The following is a 19,663-nucleotide window of genomic DNA, read 5'->3' on the forward strand; positions in this document are numbered from 1 at the left end:
GGGCTGGGCCGGCCGCGGTTCGCGCGAGGCGGCGGCGGCGGCAGCAGTAGCGGTGGGTACCGGCGGGTACCGGCCGGGTACCGTGAGGGGGCTCGGCCCGGGGCTGCCGTGAGGGGGCACGGCCGGGGGCTGCCGTGAGGGGGCTCGGCCCGGGGCTGCCGTGAGGGGGCTCGGCCCGGGGCTGCCGTGAGGGGGCACAGCCGGGGGCTGCCGTGAGGGGGCTCGGCCCGGGGCTACCGTGAGGGGGCACAGCCGGGGGCTGCCGTGAGGGGGCACGGCCGGGGGCTGCCGTGAGGGGGCTGCCGGCGGGAACAGCGGAGAGCGCCCTGTCCGCCCCCGCCGCAGCCCCGCGGGGCGGGAGGTCCGGGCCTGCCCCGGCCCCGGGCGCTGTGCGGGCTCTCGGCCCGGGCTCCGCTGGGCCCTCCCCCGGCACGGGCTGTGCGGGCACCCCGGGACAGGGCGGGAGGAGTTTTCCCTGAGGATTTACCGTGAGGGGATTTCTTTTTAAAACGTCGTTGTAGAAAAAGCGTAAAGCGGTCACTTGGCTTCTGGGCAAGGCAGGTGTAACAGGTACCCAGAGCTCAAGTGATGGCTGAAGTTACAGTTGTTTTCACTGGGAGTTTTGTGTTTGGTTTGTGGTTTTTTCACAGCCAGAGTCTGGTGTATTACACTGAAGTGAAAGCAGCAAAACTGCACATAATACATCAATAATATAGTACAAGTTGAGACTGGTCATGAAGACCTTTTGTGGAAGAGCTAATCCAACCACTGGTGCCATGGAGTGGTTAGAGGAGGCTGAGGACTATGACTACCACCAGGAGATTGCCAGGTATGATGGAAAAAGGTGCTTGTTCCCCTAAAGCCACCAAAAAAGAGCAAACTCAGCTTGTTTTCATGTCAGTTTTGGGGTTTATCTTTGTAGAATTCCTAAGGGCATGAGTTGATCGGACTGTAGGATAACCTAAATGTTAGTGAACATGCCTGGTGTTGTACAGGGCAGAACTGTCAGTGTAAAATTTTGTGAACTATTCTCCAAATAAATTCCTTCTAAACTTTTTAAAATGTTTTCTGAGGTGCTGATCCTGATACTGACAATGACTGAGTTGTGGCAAAATGCATTGACTAAATTTCTTTTAAATCCCAGTGCAATAAATAGTTGCCAGTTGTCTGTTACTGTACTAACTTTTTAAGAGCTTAATGTAACAGCCAGGGTCGGTGGGAAGATTAGATTTTGGGGTATTTTTAAATAGTGCAACCCGTGAAGAAATGGGGACCAAAGAAATTTAAATCTCTGCATTGGTCTGTATGACTCTGCCGCTGTCCCAGCTGTTACTTCGCAGTTTGTCCATAGGTCTATGTCTTGGGTCATTGCTGAGGGGAGGATATGTGCCCGCAATTAATTAATTCATTTATATGTCGATGGCCAGATCATTGAAATGACATTATTCCTCAGATTTGGTGAACAGTTCAGATGCTCAAAGAGCCCGTCAGCTGTTTGTGCATTTATGGGCCATGGGGACCAGTTGCCTTAGTAAGAGGAAACAAGGGAGGCTCTCTGAGATCCTGCAGTTTGTGCTTTACAATATGGAATATTTTGACTGGAATTTTGTTGTTGTAGGTCACGCTATGCAGATATGCTTCACGATAAAGACAGAGTAAGTACAGAGGCCAAACCCTTCTGAATAGTAAGAAAATGCCCATTTCCTTTCTCTTGTAGCCCCATTTAATGGTATGTAACCAAAACCCACTATTTACACATGTTGCTTCTCATGTATGAACATATTTCAGCAGATGAAGAGAGGAATCTAAATCCAAGACACTGTAGCTCCTGTACTGTCAGAATCAGTTTATGATTATTTGAATGCTGCTGCAGGGGAAAATTTTTTTATTATTTGCTCCAGAAAATGTATCACATTTGGAAATTATGCATGTGGTCTGAATAGCTGACTGATCAATGACAGTGTGAACTTGGTGATAGAAGTTGATGTGCTTTAAATGGACTGATCCCACCAGATACACTTGCTTTTGCTGAAGATGGCTTTGGTGTGACTGTAAGGCATAAAGAATGTCTCCAGGCCTTTTTCTGCTTATAAAGTTGTGGTTGGAGAATTCAAGACTTCTGCACAAAAATGGAAAGTGTAAATGGATTAAAGGTTTTTCTTCTCCCCAGAATGTGAAGTACTACCAAGGTATCCGCGCTGCAGTGAGCAGGGTGAAGGAGAGAGGTGACAAAGCAATAGTTCTGGACATAGGCACTGGCACAGGACTCCTGGCCATGATGGCAGCTTCAGCTGGGGCAGATTTCTGCTATGCAGTCGAGGTGAGCATCTGGTAGGGGCTGCACATGTGCTGCATGTGTGTTCAGAGCTGCCTTTTCAGGCTTCAGTGCAGTTCTGGCTGCACAATCAGTGGACTGCATGCATTTGTTATTTTCTGTGGTGGCTTCTGAAGAGCAAACTCGAGCCTTTCATGTGTCAAAACCACCTAGGTCTTACAAGAACATAGTTGAAAAGGTATAGTATATTTTTCGTTTTTAGGACAGTTTCTGTAAATGTACAGATTGAAATTTCTGAGTCAAGTTTTCTGGTATTTCATTGTCTCTACTTTTTATCAAAAATCAAGTGTAATATAGAGCTTTAACCATGTTTTTGAAAAATGTCAGTATTTTCTAACCATATTGCTGATCTTTAGAAGTTTTAACTCTTGGAGATGGATTCTCAGACCACTTAATCATAACATGAGCCACGTTGTAACAAGGAGGCCATTTCATGAACGGACTTCTCCGTCTCTCTGGGATGAAATAGAACATCTCCTTTTTTATTGGCACTTAAGAAACATCCTGATGGTTATTAACAGCCATTACTCATATTAAGGATAACGACAGGAACATTTTGGCCAGTTTAGGTTTTTTTTGATGCATTTGAGGAAACAAAGAGAAGATCTGCTTGTCTGTAGGGTCTAGTTGAAAGAGTACTGTGGGATTTCTACCCAAGTAGACATCTGTATTGTTTTTTTAATTTTAGAATTTTATCTGATGATCATTTTTCAGGACAGTCTTCTTTCATGTAGACACAGGAAGCCATCAGAGAGGTTTGTGCTGATTTCCAGAGTGGCCACAAGTGTCTTATCTTAGGTAGTCAAGTCTTGTGACTGGATGGAACACTGAAAATTCTTGAGTTTAAAAACTGGATATGAACGTTAAACCCTTTCAACATATTCTTGGTCATTTTGTTATTTTTGCTGTGAAGGAAACAAAAATTCTTTTCACATTTATACTGTTAATAAAAGCAGATTTTTGACATACTTCAGTGACTGTTTCAGTGCTGATTGTTTTGAGTTCATTTATTTATTTAGATATTATCTTGGGCACATGTAAGTCTCTTGTGGTTCTCTTGATGGATATACGTATTTTTCCAAAGAAATAAATAAGTTTGCTTAATGTGAATGCTAACATACTCTTGATGTGTGTTCTTGTCTCTGGAAAGTTCAGTTGGAACAGCTTTGGGAGACAGCTGATACTCAGTTGGTAACAGTGACACTGGAGCTCTATGAATTTTTCAAGCAAGGCTCTGTCTTGTTTCATGGACTTCAGGCATGGGAGAAGATACAGAAGTTGTTCATTTGTTTCAGAACTAAATATGTTGCATTTTGTGCTGGTGTCCTTCCACTTTGGAAAGCTGATGTGAGCTACTATTTTGCTACACTCTTGCCATTCACAGGTTTTCAGGCCCATGGCTAACGCTGCTGTGAAGATAGTGGAGAAAAATGGTTTTTCTGACAAGATCAAGGTAATCAACAAGCACTCCACTGAAGTCACAGTTGGCCCAGGTGAGAAAAATAGGCTAGGCTTAAAAAAATTGGCAAGTGGCTGAACACCATGAAGGAGGATGTCTTATTCTCCATGTGTCTGCAATCAAAACTCAGGCAGGGTCTGCAGCACAGGTGTTTTGAGGAGTGGCTGAGGGGCCTGGGGCTGTTGTTCAGCCTGGAGCAAAGGAGGCAGAGGGGACACCTCATGGCTCTGCAGCTGTCTGAGAGGAGGCTGTAATCAGGGGTTGAGCTCTTCTCCCACATAACAAGTGACAGGACAAGGGGATGTGACCTCAGGTTGTGCCAGGGCATGTTTAGATTGGATAGTAGGAAAAAATGTTTTACAGAAAGGATTGTAAAGCATGGAGCAGAGTGTCCAGGGAAGGGCTGGAGTCACCATCCCTGGAAGTGTTTGAACAACGTGGATGTGGCACTTGGGGACAGGCTGGAATTGTGAACCTGGTGGCGGTGCTGGGTTGATGGTTGGACTTGATGGTCTTTTCCAACCTCAACTGTTCTGTTACTCTAGAAAGTAATATTAGAAATTTACTTCAAAAGGAAGTGTTCTAGTGATATTTCAGTAGTCATTTGTATTTCATAGTAGACTTCTAAAGGAAAATAATTTGCAATCTTCAGCAGATTCTTTAACAGGAATAAGTTTTTTAATTACTTGTGTTCTTAGGATAGCATTTTCTTGAAAGACTTGTATAAAGGCTCAACATTACAATATTAATTTGTATCTTTTAGATGGAGATATGGAATGTCATGCAAACATCCTGGTCACAGAATTGTTTGATACAGAGCTGATAGGAGAAGGAGCTTTACCAACATATGAGCACGCACACAAATACCTTGTACAGGTAAGAAAATAGAAAAGGATGGTGTGTCACATCTATCTCTAGAGAAATCCTTCTGTCTTTTTTTTGGACTAAGATAGAGATTATACTTAGGCTTCTGCATCCCTTGGTAAATACACCATCAGCTGTGTGTTTCTTATTCAATGAATAATTTACTAGGCTCATTCCTGGAATAAAGCTACTTGAGTTCGTATTGTAAATCACAGGCTCTGAAATCACACCTAGATGCTTTGTGTTGAAACCAACAACTTGCTGGTTAACAGATGTCTTTTGGTTATGATTTGAAGCTCTCCTTAATAACAGCCTTGTTCCAAGCTGGTTTATAAAAATTAAATCCTTGTAAATTTGATGGGCTTCACCTTCTGGGCATTGCTTTGGTTTTGGTAGGTTTTGTCATGCTCTTACTACTCCATATGCTTTTTGCCTGTGGAAAAATTTTAAATAGTGTTATCTAGTATCCTTCATGGACATATAATCTATAGGTATAAGTTTAGGGCTTCCTCTTTTACCTTTTCTAATACTATCCTTTAATAAAATGTGGATGGCAAAACTTTATTTAGGTTTCTAATTTTAGTTTCACCTTTCTGATGTTACAGAAGTCTCCAAAATAACTTGTGTTTAAGATTTCAAAGCTCCCAGTCCACCTTTTCTTTAAATGGTTTTGCATTTCAATTGGTTTAATTCTCATTCATGTTAATAAGTCTAACCCATTGAGTGTATTTACCCTTTGTTTTGAACACTCAGGAAGGATGTGAGGCAGTGCCTCACAGGGCAACAATGTATGTCCAGTTGGTGGAATCCAAAAGAATGTGGGCCTGGAACAAACTGTTTCCCATTCATGTCGAAGCAGAGGATGGTGAAAAAATTATTGTTCCCCCTTCAGAAATGGAGAACTGTCCAGGTGTTCCTTCTGTTTGTGATATCCAACTGAACCAGGTGCCCTCAAGTGACTTCACTGCCCTTAGTGATGTGGTGACAATGTTCAGGTAAGGGAGACATTGTTTTGGTCAAGACAAACTTGTCCTGTTATGCCTTTCCTAGAGGTTGTGTGTTCAGCCTAGGAAGCTGGTGAGAATTTCTGAAGAATGCTGAACTGTATCTTTGTACAATTTTTATGCCTCTCTGCAGTGTGGATTTCAGTAAGCCAGTACAGAGTGCTTCAACCTCCTACAGAGTGCAGCTGGAGCCTGTTAGATCTGGGAAGGCACAAATTGTCCTTTCCTGGTGGGACATTGGCATGGACCCCTCTGGGATGATAAACTGCACAATGGCTCCCTACTGGGTAAACCCCACTTCTGCTTTGCAGGTAAACCACTGAGCCTTCAGATAGCACTGTCATGGCTGTGAGCAGCTATCCTGAGGAAAGGCCTTACTGGGTGTCTTACTTTGTTTGTTCACTCTCCACTGACTGGGACTGGTTCCTAAGGTGTGTGTCTGTCCCTTTGCAGTGGAGGGATCACTGGATGCAGTGTGTGTACTTCCTGCTCTTTGTTCACTCTCCACTGACTGGGACTGGTTCCTAAGGTGTGTGTCTGTCCCTTTGCAGTGGAGGGATCACTGGATGCAGTGTGTGTACTTCCTGCCGCGGGAGGAGCGAGTGCTGCGGGGGGAGCGGGTGCAGCTGACTGCCCGTCGGGATGAGTACTGCCTGTGGTACTCCCTGCAGAGAGCCAGGTAATGATACTGCCTGTGGTACTCCCTGCAGAGAGCCAGGTAATGATACTGCCTGTGGTACTCCCTGCAGAGAGCCAGGTAATGATACTGCCTGTGGTACTCCCTGCAGAGAGCCAGGTAATGGTACTGCCTGTGGTACTCCCTGCAGAGAGCCAGGTAACAGCTCTGGGGGGGAAAGGGCTGCTGTTCACTCAGTACTGCCTGTGGTACTCCCTGCAGAGAGCCAGGTAACAGCTCTGGGGGGGAAAGGGCTGCTGTTCACTCCAGGTTCAAGCACCTGCTGCTCTTAGAGCGTCTGTTTTTGTAGAAGAGCAAGAGAAGAACATAAAGACTAGAAAATTATGCAAAGCTGCTTCATGGGCTATGTACAGGTGCAAAATACACATTATGCATAAAAACATAGTTGGACTGCAAGGTCCTGCTTTGTACCTTATGCATGCTGTGACAGAGAAACAAAAACACTTGTGGTTGATTCCTGGAAATTCTAAAATACAGCTCAGCTGAGCTGGCATGTAGGTAAAGAAGTGAAATAATAATTCTGTCTCCATTTTCTGTTTTCTTAGCACTGTGTTTTTGAGATTGCTACCTTTTTCTCAGGTTAAAAGGAGCTTAATCACGTTGGTTGTGATGGCAGTAGCAGCTAACATGTTTAAAAATCAGTGCTAGCTATAGAATGTCTGAATTTCCTATGCCTTTTTTACTTAGGAATGCAAACAAGTACCTTTTTTCTAAAAGAACAAAACCTAAAAACCTAGCCATCACAGTTAGTGGGTGGGTTTCTTGGTTGTGAAGGTGAAAATTGGTTCTTTTTGGCCTCTCTTTGTTTGGAAATGCAAAGTTACAAAAATGTCATTGAAGAACTAGTAACTTTGAAAAAGTAACAGCAGAGTCCCTATGCATTAGTGTGCACTGTGGCCCAAAGGCACAAGCGTAGGTGTTTGCATGTGTCTGGTGCTGTAGTTAACACTTCATTGACATCTCTTGCAGAGCAGAGGAGGCTGAAGCAGCCGGTGGTGTGGAGAGCCCTGTGTGCAGGTGTCACGCTCACCTGCTGTGGAACAGGCCTCGCTTTGGGCAGCTCAATGACCAGGCCCGGACACGCCAGTACATCAGGGCATTGAGGACAGTGAGTGCCTTTCCTGCAGGCTTTTTCAGCTGCTGTGATGGATGCACGGGTTGTTTTATTTGCAGAAATTATTTATGGAGTTTGTTTCTCCCCTGCAAAGGACTTTGCTCACCAAGTGTGGTTTTTTTTCCATCAGTGGATCTAGGTTGTATTTTTGTCATGAAAACTTTAGTTTTACATTTTTAAATTGTAAGCTACCATTTCTGCATAGGAACTTGTAGCAGCTCTGTGTATTTGTTAAAAGTAGTATTGGTAGTTGAATAAAGATACCCAATACATTTTTGTGCAAACTTTTTCAAACCTAAACCAAGGGGACTACATGAGCATTTTTTACCCTTATTTTACATGGAAATGTATAAAGTGGGGAAAACTTTTTCATCTGGAATAGGAATAACAATGACTGTTTATTTTCTGTAGGTTCTGAACACAGATAGTGTTTGCCTTTGTATCAGTGATGGCAGTCTGCTGCCTGTGCTGGCTCACTATCTTGGAGCAAAGCAGGTACATTACTTCCTCCTGTTTATCAGATTTTTACATTTTAGCTCGGTATTTTTCTCTGTATAGTTCATTTCCAGCTCATTATTACACTGAGTCTGTGTGTAAATGAGAGCTGAGAGCTGCCTGGCTGTCTCACTTATGTGTCTGTGCCTTACTTGGTCTATCCTGTCATGGGGCTCTTCAACCTAAGATCTATTGCAGTTGGACTGAATATCTGGGAATGTGTAATGTAATATAATCCTGAGTGTAGCATATTGCCTAGCTTTTCACCAATTATGAACAAAACTTCATTTTTTTTCTTACTGCAAAAGGCCTTTGAGCACTTTCCATCTGATCCAGTCAGGTGGTGTTAAACACTGCTCACAGGGAGTGAGCACTGCTGGAGCTTGATTTGGCACACTGGCAATATGCTTGCATTTATTCAGGAGTAAATGTGTGCCTAGAGCAAATGTGCATCTTAAAAAAGGAAAATAAAATATTTGCATTTTGTTTGTGGTTTTTTTCTTGTATGACTGTGAAAACAGCATTATTTAGCCTGTAGTTATTGGGGGTGTTTAATTGTTAAAAAGGTTTGTGGCAGTGGGCTGTGGAATAGATGCATGGTTCTTGTGAACTGTGCTCACTAGGGCATCAAAGTGTTCCTTCATTGTTTAGTTAACATATTCTTTTAATTAAAAGCTATAAAGCTAGTTTCACTAATTGTTGTGTGTTTTCATTAGGTGTTCACAGTAGAAAACTCTGGTGTGTCCTGTTCTGTCATGGAGAAAGTGAGTATTCCATTTTCTGTTAAAGCAGTAGATGAACCCCTGGTGTTACTGAGGCCGGAGTTGATGCCTTTGTTTGTTGTTCTTGCATCAATTGTTTAGAAGTTCAGTCGGTTTAATGAATGTGTTTGAGGATGCTGTTTGCTCTTAGGAGACACGGGCAGTGGCTCTTCACTGCAAGTGCTGTTCCAGCTGCTGCCCTGGGGAAGGGCACAAAAGGCTCTGCCAGTGAAGTGGAGGCTGTTCAGGAGAGGCAACTGGTCTCTGAGAAGTGAATGGAAACAGCTTCCTGGAGTCATCCTTGGCTGTGGCTCTTTTAGTTGGCACTGGGTATTTAAAGAGGTCTGGCTCAGCCCGTGGCTCAGGAGAACAAAACAGGAACAGCAGGCACGTGAGGACCCAAACCTGGTCTCAGGCAGAAGCCAAATATGCAGTGTATTCATAGCTGAAGTGATTCTTACCTTTCTTGACTGTTGTTCCTATATGTTTCAAAGTACAAATGAAAGAAAGTGAGACAATTTCTGTGTTACCTGCCTTTTTATATACTTGTGTGAAAGAATATGGAGGGCACGTGCTTTAGTTCACTGGGTGTGACACGTTGGCTCTAAGTGTGTGCAGCCTTCAAGAGCAGGATGCACAGCAGATCTCATCAACCTGGTAAGATACGGTAGGCAGTTTTTAAAAAAAATATTTGACTATTGGGGTTTTTTTATAATTTATTTTCAATAAAATGATTATTTTGGTATGTATTTGAGTCTCAGCTGTGACTTTTGCTAAAGACAGCATGCTACTTTTTGGTTTTAGTTGTTGAAAGCAAATCATCTTGAAGATAAAATTAAAATAATAGAAGCACGTCCTGAGTTGCTGAAGCCTTCTCATTTTGAAGATAAAAAGGTATGTCAGTTGTCCAATATACTGAATTTCAGGGGGGTGGTAGTGAGCAGAAGGTAAAAATTATTTTTGATTTTCTGCTGTGCTATTGTAACCACACTGAATGCCATTATATCCTGCTTCTGCAAAATGCAGTGAGTAGATGGTTCAGATCATGTGCCACTAAAACTAAAGGAGACTGAAGACTGTGGGAGGATTGTTGCTTTGTTTTTGACAGGCTGTGACTTTCCCTTGCTGCATAATCTGCACCAGTTGTTCAGGCAGTTTAACTGGTTTAACTGTGTATGTGCTACAAGGCTGGAGCTCTTTGGCGAGCCCCTCAAGAAGATGGCAATCTCTTTGGAAGTACTAACATCATTAAATTAAAAATTTTGAAAGTACTGTGACTCATTACAAAGCCTTCCAACATAAAAATATTTTCTCTCAAACTTTGTTGCAGGAAAATTCATTTTAAGATGTGCTGACTAAACCCACAGAAATATGTCTGGTGTGCCCTATGTGCAGTGTACAGTAATTAAATCTTTATGGACAGTAGCAGTTTTGATCTAGATGATTTCACTCCTTGTGTTGTGTCGGTAGCTGTTGGAAGATTGAGACAGCCTGTGTTACTGAGTTGTTCTTATAATGCTTTTATCTACTCCTTTCTCTGCCAGATTTCTGTTCTTGTGGGAGAGCCATTTTTCAGTACCAGTTTGCTGCCATGGCATAACCTGTATTTCTGGTATGCCAGGACAGCTGTGAGCAGGCACCTCAGCAGCAGTGTCTCTGTCCTACCTCAGTCTGCTGCTTTGCACATGATGATCGTGGAGTTCCAGGTGAGCTTGTTTAGAATTATCCATGTGATAGTTACACAAATCCACTGAAATAAGTCCTCTTCTAGGACTTCTTACTGACAAGTGTATTGCATTTTAATACTGTCCAATATGTACTTACCACCTCAGAAAAGAATATTTGATATCTTGAAGGTGAGTTGTGCTATTTCAGCCATCTCTTGTCAGCAAATTAACTCAAGTAATTTTACCATTTAAAATGGAAGGGCTGAATGTTTTAAAATATTTCTTTAGATTAGAAATTGCTGGAGCATGTGACAGTAGTGGTTATTTATAAAATTAGATATTCTGCTACCTACCAGTTTTTGAAATGGTGCTTGATAAGACTGGAGGTGGGATTCCTAATTGCACGTTCTTTTTTTTTAACCTCTTTGAGGCTGTGCACAGGTCTGAATTTGAGCACATCTTAAAAATAATTTGAAAAGTCATCTTTCAGAAATTGTACAAAGCTATAAACTTTTTTTTTTCCACCATTAACTGAAGTCATTAAGCTCCTTAACTGAAGATTGTGAAATGTTTACCTACAATGATAATGGAAATTAAATACGTTCTTTCATCATTAATATGCAAAGACCAGTAGCTTAAGTGAGGGACTCTGTAGTCTGAATATAGTAAATAATATAAATCTGTAAATAAAAAAAGGCCTATAATCTAATGAATTTTCACATAAACATAACCTTCAGTTTATCTGTTAAAAATGCAAGGTGTTTAATACTAATCAAGAGTAATCAGATTGAAATAAGCAGTTAATTTCAATTCCATGATTTCTTATCTAGAGGACTTGCTCCTCTAGAACTCAAAGCATTTTGGAAGGAAGTCAGCATTATTGTGTTCATGTTCTGGATGAGGAAGCTGAAGCCTGCAGAGTGAGGACTGAAGATTATTCAGCAATCTAGTAGCAGAATGTAAAGTAACATTCGTGTCACCTGAGCCTGAGTTTCACCCTTTCATGAGGGTTGTGTTCAGAGCTGATTCCACATAGCTCTTTTGGTAGAACATTTAACTTGTATTTCATTCCATTAAGCTGTTCCCAAAGCTATTGCTTTAATTTTACATTTTCTTCTTTGTGCAGTAGTTGTAATGGTTTAGGAATGTATAGATAGAGTCTTTATCTGGCTTGCTATCAAATGTCTGCTCTACAGCTAAAATTATGTTAAGATTTCCTGTTTCCATTAATAAAGCCAAACAAAATCCTGGGTTTTTTATAGGACTTATGGAGAATCCGGAGTCCATGTGGCATCTGTGAAGGTTTTGATGTCCAGACTATGGATGATATGATTAAAGTAAGAAGACTGAAAGTAGTTTCAGCACAAGCCTCAGCAAAACAAAAACTCACCTTGGCTTAATAAAGCATTTTGTGACTGTTGGAAAACCTGTGTGTTAGGCAGAACACCATTGTTTTAGTCTTTCAGAACTCTGGTGACTGTTTAGTTCTTGTAAAACAGTACCTGTCATGGTGTGGGGTTTGGGGTTGGCAGTTACTTCTTGTTTGTCAAGTTCTTCAGTGCTTTGCTTTGTTTGGAAAATAATTCTGTTCATTCAAAAAGAAAATACTGTTCTCAAAATGGGAGTTGTTTATAGATGAATCTTACTGCCCTCACTTGGAGGTACTTTTGAAAGAGAAAAAGGCTTATTGACTGCTGAGAACTAGATAGGAAGGGTGAGATTTATTTGTATCTGTTTCTGGAGCTGGACTGTCAATATCCATATTTGAGTTTAGATTACCTTGACAGTCATTGTGGAGGAGTACAGGCAGTTGTAGAGTAGAATTCGTCTGGAGGGAGAAGGAAATTTAAATGCATTTTCTTTTGAAAGTGCCTGGTTTTGTGTCATTGCTGAGGGCCATTGTCACAGCACTTGGTTTCATGCATGTGGGACATTTTTTCCCTTGTGCCTAAGAAGTGCAGTCCTGTCCTCTTGCAGCTTTATTGCTTAAATACTCTGGGTTAAGGACATGTAATTAGCTTGAAAACACGGACTATTTGCCTTTTGATTGTCTTCAGATAATTTTATTCCTTTCTTTCTTCAGGATTCTCTGAATTTTAGGGAATCCAAGGAAGCAGAACCTCACCCTCTGTGGGAATATCCTTGCAAGTCACTGTCTGCCCCCCAGGAAGTTTTGGCATTTGACTTCAGAGAGCCTGTGCCCCAGCAGTGCCTCAGCACGGAGGGCTCTGTGGATCTTCTGCGGTCAGTGTGCTCATTGCAGTAAAGACTCCTGCCAGCATCCAGGGCCTTACCTCCTGTTCAGGTTCTTGGGCTGTTACAGTTAATGGTGGGAACACACTTGACAGTTCTTAATAATGTGACCCAAAGTTGTGGAAGATATTCTGACACAAATTTCCTGTGGCTGTTCTCAACAGGCTATAACAATAATATTAGATATTATTAGATTGGATAATATGCCTGTATTTCAAAACCAACATTTTTCTAGCTGTTACTGTGATTTAAAATTTAAATAGATTAATATATGATGTAGAGAAATTAAAACATTGTCTGGATGTTTTTAGTCTTTGTTTGTTCCCTGTTGCTGAGTTCTTGCAGAAAAAGCTCCTATTTAGCTTTTCAGATTATTGTGTTTAATAAATTACTGTGTTTAATAGCTTTAAATTATTGTGTTAATAACTGTTAAAATGTGTGCTATTCTTCCTTCTAACTATAATTCTGGCAATTTTGATGTTTGTAACGTCTTCTGAGATATTTTTCACTATAATGTGACTACAAATTGTCCCTAATTCTGTTCAAGCTTAAAATGCTGCTTAAGAATTAAAAATCAGGGGAAAGGTTTTTTGGGGTTCTTTTTTCGCTGTCTAGATCTTGGATAACTCAAACACTGCTGTAATTGTATGTTTCTCATTGTGAAGCAAAATTCAAGGTTTCACAAAATCCAGAACCACCTGTGTGGGGTCTCTGCCTTTGCAGCAGTTGTATTTGTAGGCAGCACACTGGCAGCACCTCTGCTTCTTGAAGTGACATGGTATGTGTGGTAAACATTTCCTCAAAATTCAGAATCCATAGAAACTGGGGTCTCTAAAGGAAGTGCTCTCTGAACATGCAGTGTAACTTATGCCATGTTGTTCAGGGCTGGTTAAATGACTGTGCTGCTGAGCAGATGTAGTTATGACATATTCTCCTCTTCCTTGCCTTTTTTAGATTTCATATCTGCAAATATTTTAAAAGTTGCTGCCCAATTACCAAATCACTCAGCTGTTCAACTTTTTTTCAAGGAAAGAAGTTCTCCCTGGTTTTCCAACTCTCCCTGAACCACTAGTGCAGTGTCTCTGTGAAGCTGTCAGTGCTGTAGGAAGTAACAGGTTTTATCTTCCACCTCTCCCCAGGAAAGGAAAGAGCCATGGAGCAGTTTTGTGGATGGAATATCATCTTGCTGCAGATATCTCCATAAGTACAGGACTGATGCAAATTTCAGATGAAAAGGTACGTCTTCAGTCTAGATTATTACATCAAAGTCTGTAGGATTACAGTGCTGAACAATGGGTCCCTGTTAGCCATGCCTGGGTTATGTAGTGCTCTGTGTTACACTGCTTGAATACTACATAGACAGGACTAGTAGAAATATCTGTTCATGTTTTTGCAGGGAGCAGGAGATGTACCTTAAAATGGGAGAATCTGAAGTGGATCAAAATGCACCACAGTTTGGAATCAATTCAGAGTTTAAATATGATGCTAGCTCAAAGTAGAGTTTATTACAAATACCATTTCTCAGTTTAACAAAAGCAAAAACTGGAAGGGGAAGGAGTATTTTTGGTATTCTATCTAAATATTCTTTGACCAAAATGCATTTTTCCCTCTGCCTTCTCTGTGCAGAGCAGCACATGGTACTCAAGTGAGGTGTTCCTAGGGTGGGGTGGATGGCAGTGGAAGAGATGATGCTGATCCTTGTGGGCCCAGCTGGGAATAAGGACTCTTACTGCATTGTTACTGTGTGGTAATAATTGGTAGAGTTTTAACTGCTTCCACTTTGAACTGTCTCCTGTAGGGAACCTGTGCCTGGAATCCCCACTGCAAGCAAGCTGTGTATTTCTTCAGTTCTGTTCTTGAGTCAGAAGCTCTGTCAGACCCTGCTGCTGTCACCTATGCTATAAGTTTCGACACAAAGACAGGGGAGATTGCCATGGATTTTAAGCTATTATAAAATACTTTAGCTCATATTCCTAAATTATAATAAACTTTTTTTTTTTCATACAGCAGAGGGATTTTTTTATTGTGCCCATAGAACAAACTGTTCTGAAACATGCTTTTAAAATTTTTGGGTTTGTTTTCAAAATATGTAGTTGGTGAGGTAGAGAGGAACCATTTCTTAGGGACCAGGTATTCTTGTCAGGATTTATATACATATATACACATTCTTGTAATCATTGTTCCAGTGTTTTGCATAATGCCATGGAGCTGAAAGGCTTGCTGCTTATTGCTTGGCATAGCACTAGATGAGGACACAGCCCTTCACTGACAGTAGAGAAAAGTGAGTTACACACATCTAGTTCAAGCTTTGCTCTTGTCACTGTAAAAAGGGAAATAATCTTCAGAATGCTCAAAAAGAAATCCCAAGTCAAGCCACATATGTGTGTTAGTGCAGTTACTGGGGAGCAGGAAGCAGCTGAGCTGCTCACAGACTTGGCCAAGCTGTGGCTCCTATTGACCTGAAATGGTCAGTGAATGAAGGGGGACACACTGACAGTCTGCTGAAGTCTTTGGATGCTGCATTTCTGGAGAGTCATTTCCCAAACAGTGACCAAAATCTGTAAAGCTGTAACCAGAACTCAGAAAATGTACATATTAGAGTTAATTGGAAGTGACAAACTGATGGTAGTCTGAGAAACAAAAGAAGAAGAGTTGTAGTCTAAAAAACTTGCAAATCTTTTGGAGATATGACATATGCATTATATGATTAAAAATGTGGCCTTATACTCATTCCATCAGAGGCCTAAATAATATCTGCCACTTCAGCCAAGTTGTAGGCTGCTCTGAATGCCATGTCCTCAGCTGAGGTTTTCTTAGTTGCATTGCAAATCACGTTGGCAGAAATTGTACTGTTGAAATTAATTCTGCTTTAGATGAACAATCAACTGATGTATCTGTTTTGTATGTGTGACCTATTAAGGGAAATGGAAAATCAATGTACTGCCTGTCCTGAATTGTGTCAGCCAGCCACAGGGATAACTGCTTACCAAAGCTACTCCTGTTTCCTCTGAGCAGCAGCTTTAGCAAAGTGACAGAAATACCATAAAGAAGCCATGAGGGAGCACAGCCCACTCTGCTCTGCTTTCCTGGTCACCATGAGACATCATTCTTGTGAGTAGGATTTTTTTTTTTCCTAATGGTGTGGTTATATTTATAGACCCACAGGCCATCTGAAATATTCCACAATTTTTCAGAATCATTTTCCTGACAAACAGAAACCCTGCAGCAACTGCTGAGATATGTGAATTTCACTTTTCAAAACTCTACTTTTAAGATGCTTAACTCCGGTCTGTCATTTCTTACAGACTTTGCTGGAGTGTAGAGGTTACTGTTCATTAAACATTTGTTTTAATTTTTATACACTGTGCCTAGCCCACAGAAAGTATGGTGGCACAAGTCTGTTATGTGTTGGGTATGTAAACAGTGCAGTTGTAAAGGAAACAATATTATGGCCAAGCCTTTAAAGTAGTAAAGGCTTGGTTTTTTCTTTTTAAAAGGCACAGGCACAGTTGTGCAAACCTGAAAAAAGCTTGCATTATACAGCTGCTCTTCTGCCTGTGTACTCTGACACAGAAAGCACAAGCTGCTTTCTGTGCAGGAGGAATAGCTTCTGACAGTGCAGTTAACTGCACAGGTGATTCTGGATCCAACAGAACAGGACAGTGTTTCAAAGGGAACACAGAACTAATAGACAGCAATATATTAGAATTTATAGTTTTGAAAAAAATTAAGTAAGAACAAAACCACAACAAAACTTAGAGTATTTCATTGGGTAGTATTAACTTCCTCAAAGATAACTGTGTATGTATGTGCCTGAATTGTACTTCCTGAGAAAAAATAAAATATAAATTTGCTGCAGTGCCAAAGGGAAGTAATGCACATTGATGGGAATTTGTATTTTGTTGTCAGTATTATGTATGTTGAAGTTATGTGGGCGCTGCAGTAGATACCAGGCATGGTGACTGAGAGGCATCCCTGTTAAAGCTCTTGGTGTTGTGAGGCTTGGCACTAGTGAGGCTCTCAGAGGTGGGTGAGTGCAGGCCAAGGGCACAGGCCAGATGTAGCAGCAGCACATCTGCTGAGCTGTGGCAGTTCATGGGATCTGCTCTATGTGCATATGAGGAAAAACATAAATTTCAGTATACCTGGAGCAGAAATTGTATTGCTGCTATCAAAAAAAAAAAAGCTGGAAAGATTGAATGCTGAGCATATTTTAGCACCTCTGGTTTCCTTAGAGGAACAAAATCTGATGGATGTGCTCAGGAAGCCTTGTGCACGTTTTAATTCACTGTGAGTGTTATCAGCATTGCTGATGCTGGCTGGTTAGGCTTGTGCATTTAGACAGGCACTGGAACTGCCTTCAGGCTTTGGTTTAGTGTGCTGGAAGCTGCTGTGTTGAGGCAAACCCTTACCACATGTGTGTGTAATTAGACTATTTATTGTATGTATCAGTCTTCCTTGACTTCTGTGAATTCCTCAGATTGGACTGAAAAACTTAACGTGATCTGTAAATTGTGTGGAAAACAGCTGCTTGCAGGGGGATCCTGGCCATTTCTTTGCATGTGTGCAAAAACAGAATAAAAGACTACTTCTATCTCTGTCCTCTGCCACAGGGCATCTTGCTGTAAGAACACACTTGGGGGAGGAAAGCCTCTTAATCAAAAAAATCCCATCTACCCAGTGGCAGCATCCAGCTCCCATTTGTTCCCAGAGCTGACAGAAGCATTGCAATGATGTGCTGAGCTGCCAGAGCTTCTGGCTGTGGGCATCTTAATAAGCAGAGCAAGAATCCTATTTTCTCTTGGAAGGAACTTATTCTGTGCTGCCACCACAGGCAATTTTTTTTCTAAATGACAACAGCTTTGATCCTGACTAGGCCTGCAGGCACAGCTGCACGTTCTAATAGAAACAGGATCCCTTGCCACCACTGAACTTCATAGTACTGCAGTTCATATATTGCAATGGAGCTTGGCAGCTTTTTTAATGTGGCACAAGAGATGTTTGCACTAAAGACACGGGTTTTAGTCAGGTATTAAAAATAATAATAAACTACCAAGTGTTGCCATTCACATTTAGCTTCCCAGTTTCAGTTTTGCTGCAAAAGTAACTGTATACCTTAGAATTGCAATGAAATGTTATCAATATGTAGTGGTTACCACAGCAGATCCACAAGAGGGTGCTGAGAACCCACTTCTAATTTTCTAGCCTATTATAAGTAAGGAAAATGCACAGTCTTGCAATGCAGCTCTCTCATCTTATGTGCAAATAAATGCCTCTGATGTTACGAGACACACTCTACGTACATGGATGGAAATGGAAAACTAGTTCAAAAAGTGAAACTCCCAATAAAACTAATCCAGACTTGCACCTACTGCTAAGGCAGGCAGGCAACAGAACTCTGTGTGTCCTGCTGAATACACAGAATGAATGGTACTCTTAGGACAGTGAAGTTGTCATGGTCCTGATGAAGGACAAGTCTTGCATTCTAAAGGGTGTTCTCTAAGTCATGGCAGCTGCAAGATTTGCTCCTTTATTTGCAGAACTGATACCTTTGTCTGAAGGCTGGGCAATTCAAGGACTGAGATCCTGGAGCTTGCTTTTCTCCTTCATTAGTCCCTTTGAAACTGCTCTGTGTGGGCTTCCTGCATTTAACAAGATAGAGGATGCAGTTCAGGACTAATTCATTTAGTCACTCATCTTTTGTATTCTGTTTGTAGTTACAGCTGGTTGTTAGGAGGGGAAGAGACTGTTACAACTTCCTAGGGTTGGATTTTTCCAGTGGTGATTGTGAGCTGAATACAGTGGATGCTTGTGTTGTCATTCTACCTTATTGACTCTGATGGCATTGCTAAATGTTAATTTGGTTTGGTACTTAATCATTGTAATACTTCACATTTCCAAGCATTTAATGCAGATTAGTGATTAAGATGGTTCTCCGAGAGGTATTTGTTGTCATCTCCATTTTTCAGAAAAGAAAAAAACTGAGGGTGCTTTTTGTGGTGTTCAAGTGTTTCATCTGCCCCAGGCTCACTATAAGATTAGGGCCTCAGAGCTAAAAATTACTTGCTCAAGGCCATGCAGAATAGACTAATCCCCTGACTCCCTAGCTCTGCTTTAATCATTTGTTTTCTTAGCACAGTGTGATTTCAAATGCAGCCTTAGGAGCTTTGACCGAGATACAGCAGATAAAGGCTCAGAGGCAGTAAATCCTTGGATACCTCAGTAATTAAAACCATGTGGGTTTTGGCACATATGTACAATATATTTATATATTATATATAAATTGTATTTTTAATATAGTTATATATATTTACAAAGCTATAGCGCTTTGATTTTGTTTTCAAAACCTGTCATGAAGATGACCCACTTTTTTTCCCCCCAGCAGGATTCTGTCTAGGATTTGAGAGCCCTGAAGTTACCTCTTTTGTGGACAAGGGCACTACTGAAAGAGGGAGAGCTGATGATGTTGCTGGTGCAAAGGGGAAGCCCTGCACTGCTGCTCTGACGGGCTCCGGGCAGGGCTGTGGGCACAGCCCCGGGGAGGCTCAGCCTTGAGTCACACAGCTGGCCACGGAACCTCTGGTGCTTCCTCAGGGTTTTGCTCAGGTGCAGCTGCACAACCTCCTGCAGCAGCTCCTTTGCTGAGGGTTTGTCTCTCACTCCTGTCCTTGTGCACAGCCTCTGCTCTGTCCTGCCTTGCCCATCGCTCCCATCTCCAGGTGCAGTGTTAGGACTCGTGCTCTGGGAGGAACAGTGGGTGCTGCAGTCACTGAGTGGAGTCCTGCTTCTCCAGGGGGGTGGTGGATCCTGCTGCATCTGTCTCACAGAAAGTGGCTGCTTGCTTCATGTTAGGGTATCTAAGAAACCAGTGACTCACCCCCTGGCAATCAGCAAACAAATCAAGCTGCGATGAATGGGGTGGGAGGGAAGGAGGGACAAACAGCCTTCACTGCAGCACTTGAAAATGTCATGTTTCTTCTCGACTGCAGTGTTTCTAGGAATGGTTGCAGTGAC

At 41.8% G+C, this 19,663-nt stretch overlaps 1 protein-coding gene across 2 annotated transcripts; it reads left to right on the forward strand.

Moving 5' to 3' along the window:
* Positions 1–11: 11 nt before the first annotated feature.
* PRMT7 (protein arginine methyltransferase 7) lies at positions 12–14,655 on the forward strand. 2 transcript variants are annotated; one of them, XM_051771271.1, is made up of 18 exons: positions 12–52; positions 651–829; positions 1,619–1,655; positions 2,171–2,320; positions 3,720–3,828; positions 4,558–4,670; positions 5,412–5,653; positions 5,796–5,973; positions 6,214–6,341; positions 7,329–7,467; positions 7,885–7,968; positions 8,685–8,732; positions 9,534–9,623; positions 10,274–10,435; positions 11,659–11,733; positions 12,480–12,640; positions 13,789–13,885; positions 14,448–14,655. In XM_051771271.1, exons 2-18 carry the CDS (start codon positions 735–737, stop codon positions 14,601–14,603), a joined length of 2,064 nt encoding a protein of 687 aa, XP_051627231.1. In that variant the 5' UTR covers positions 12–52; positions 651–734; the 3' UTR covers positions 14,604–14,655. The 2 variants fall into 2 exon arrangements, with proteins under 2 accessions (XP_051627231.1, XP_051627230.1); XM_051771270.1 differs by lacking the exon at positions 12–52 and having other exon boundaries at positions 309–829.
* Positions 14,656–19,663: the final 5,008 nt, after the last annotated feature.

Source organism: Manacus candei, unplaced genomic scaffold (assembly GCF_025592945.1).
Source record: "Manacus candei isolate 608988 ecotype Guabito, Panama unplaced genomic scaffold, ASM2559294v1 h1tg000131l, whole genome shotgun sequence".
Classification (NCBI taxonomy): Eukaryota; Metazoa; Chordata; class Aves; order Passeriformes; family Pipridae; genus Manacus; species Manacus candei.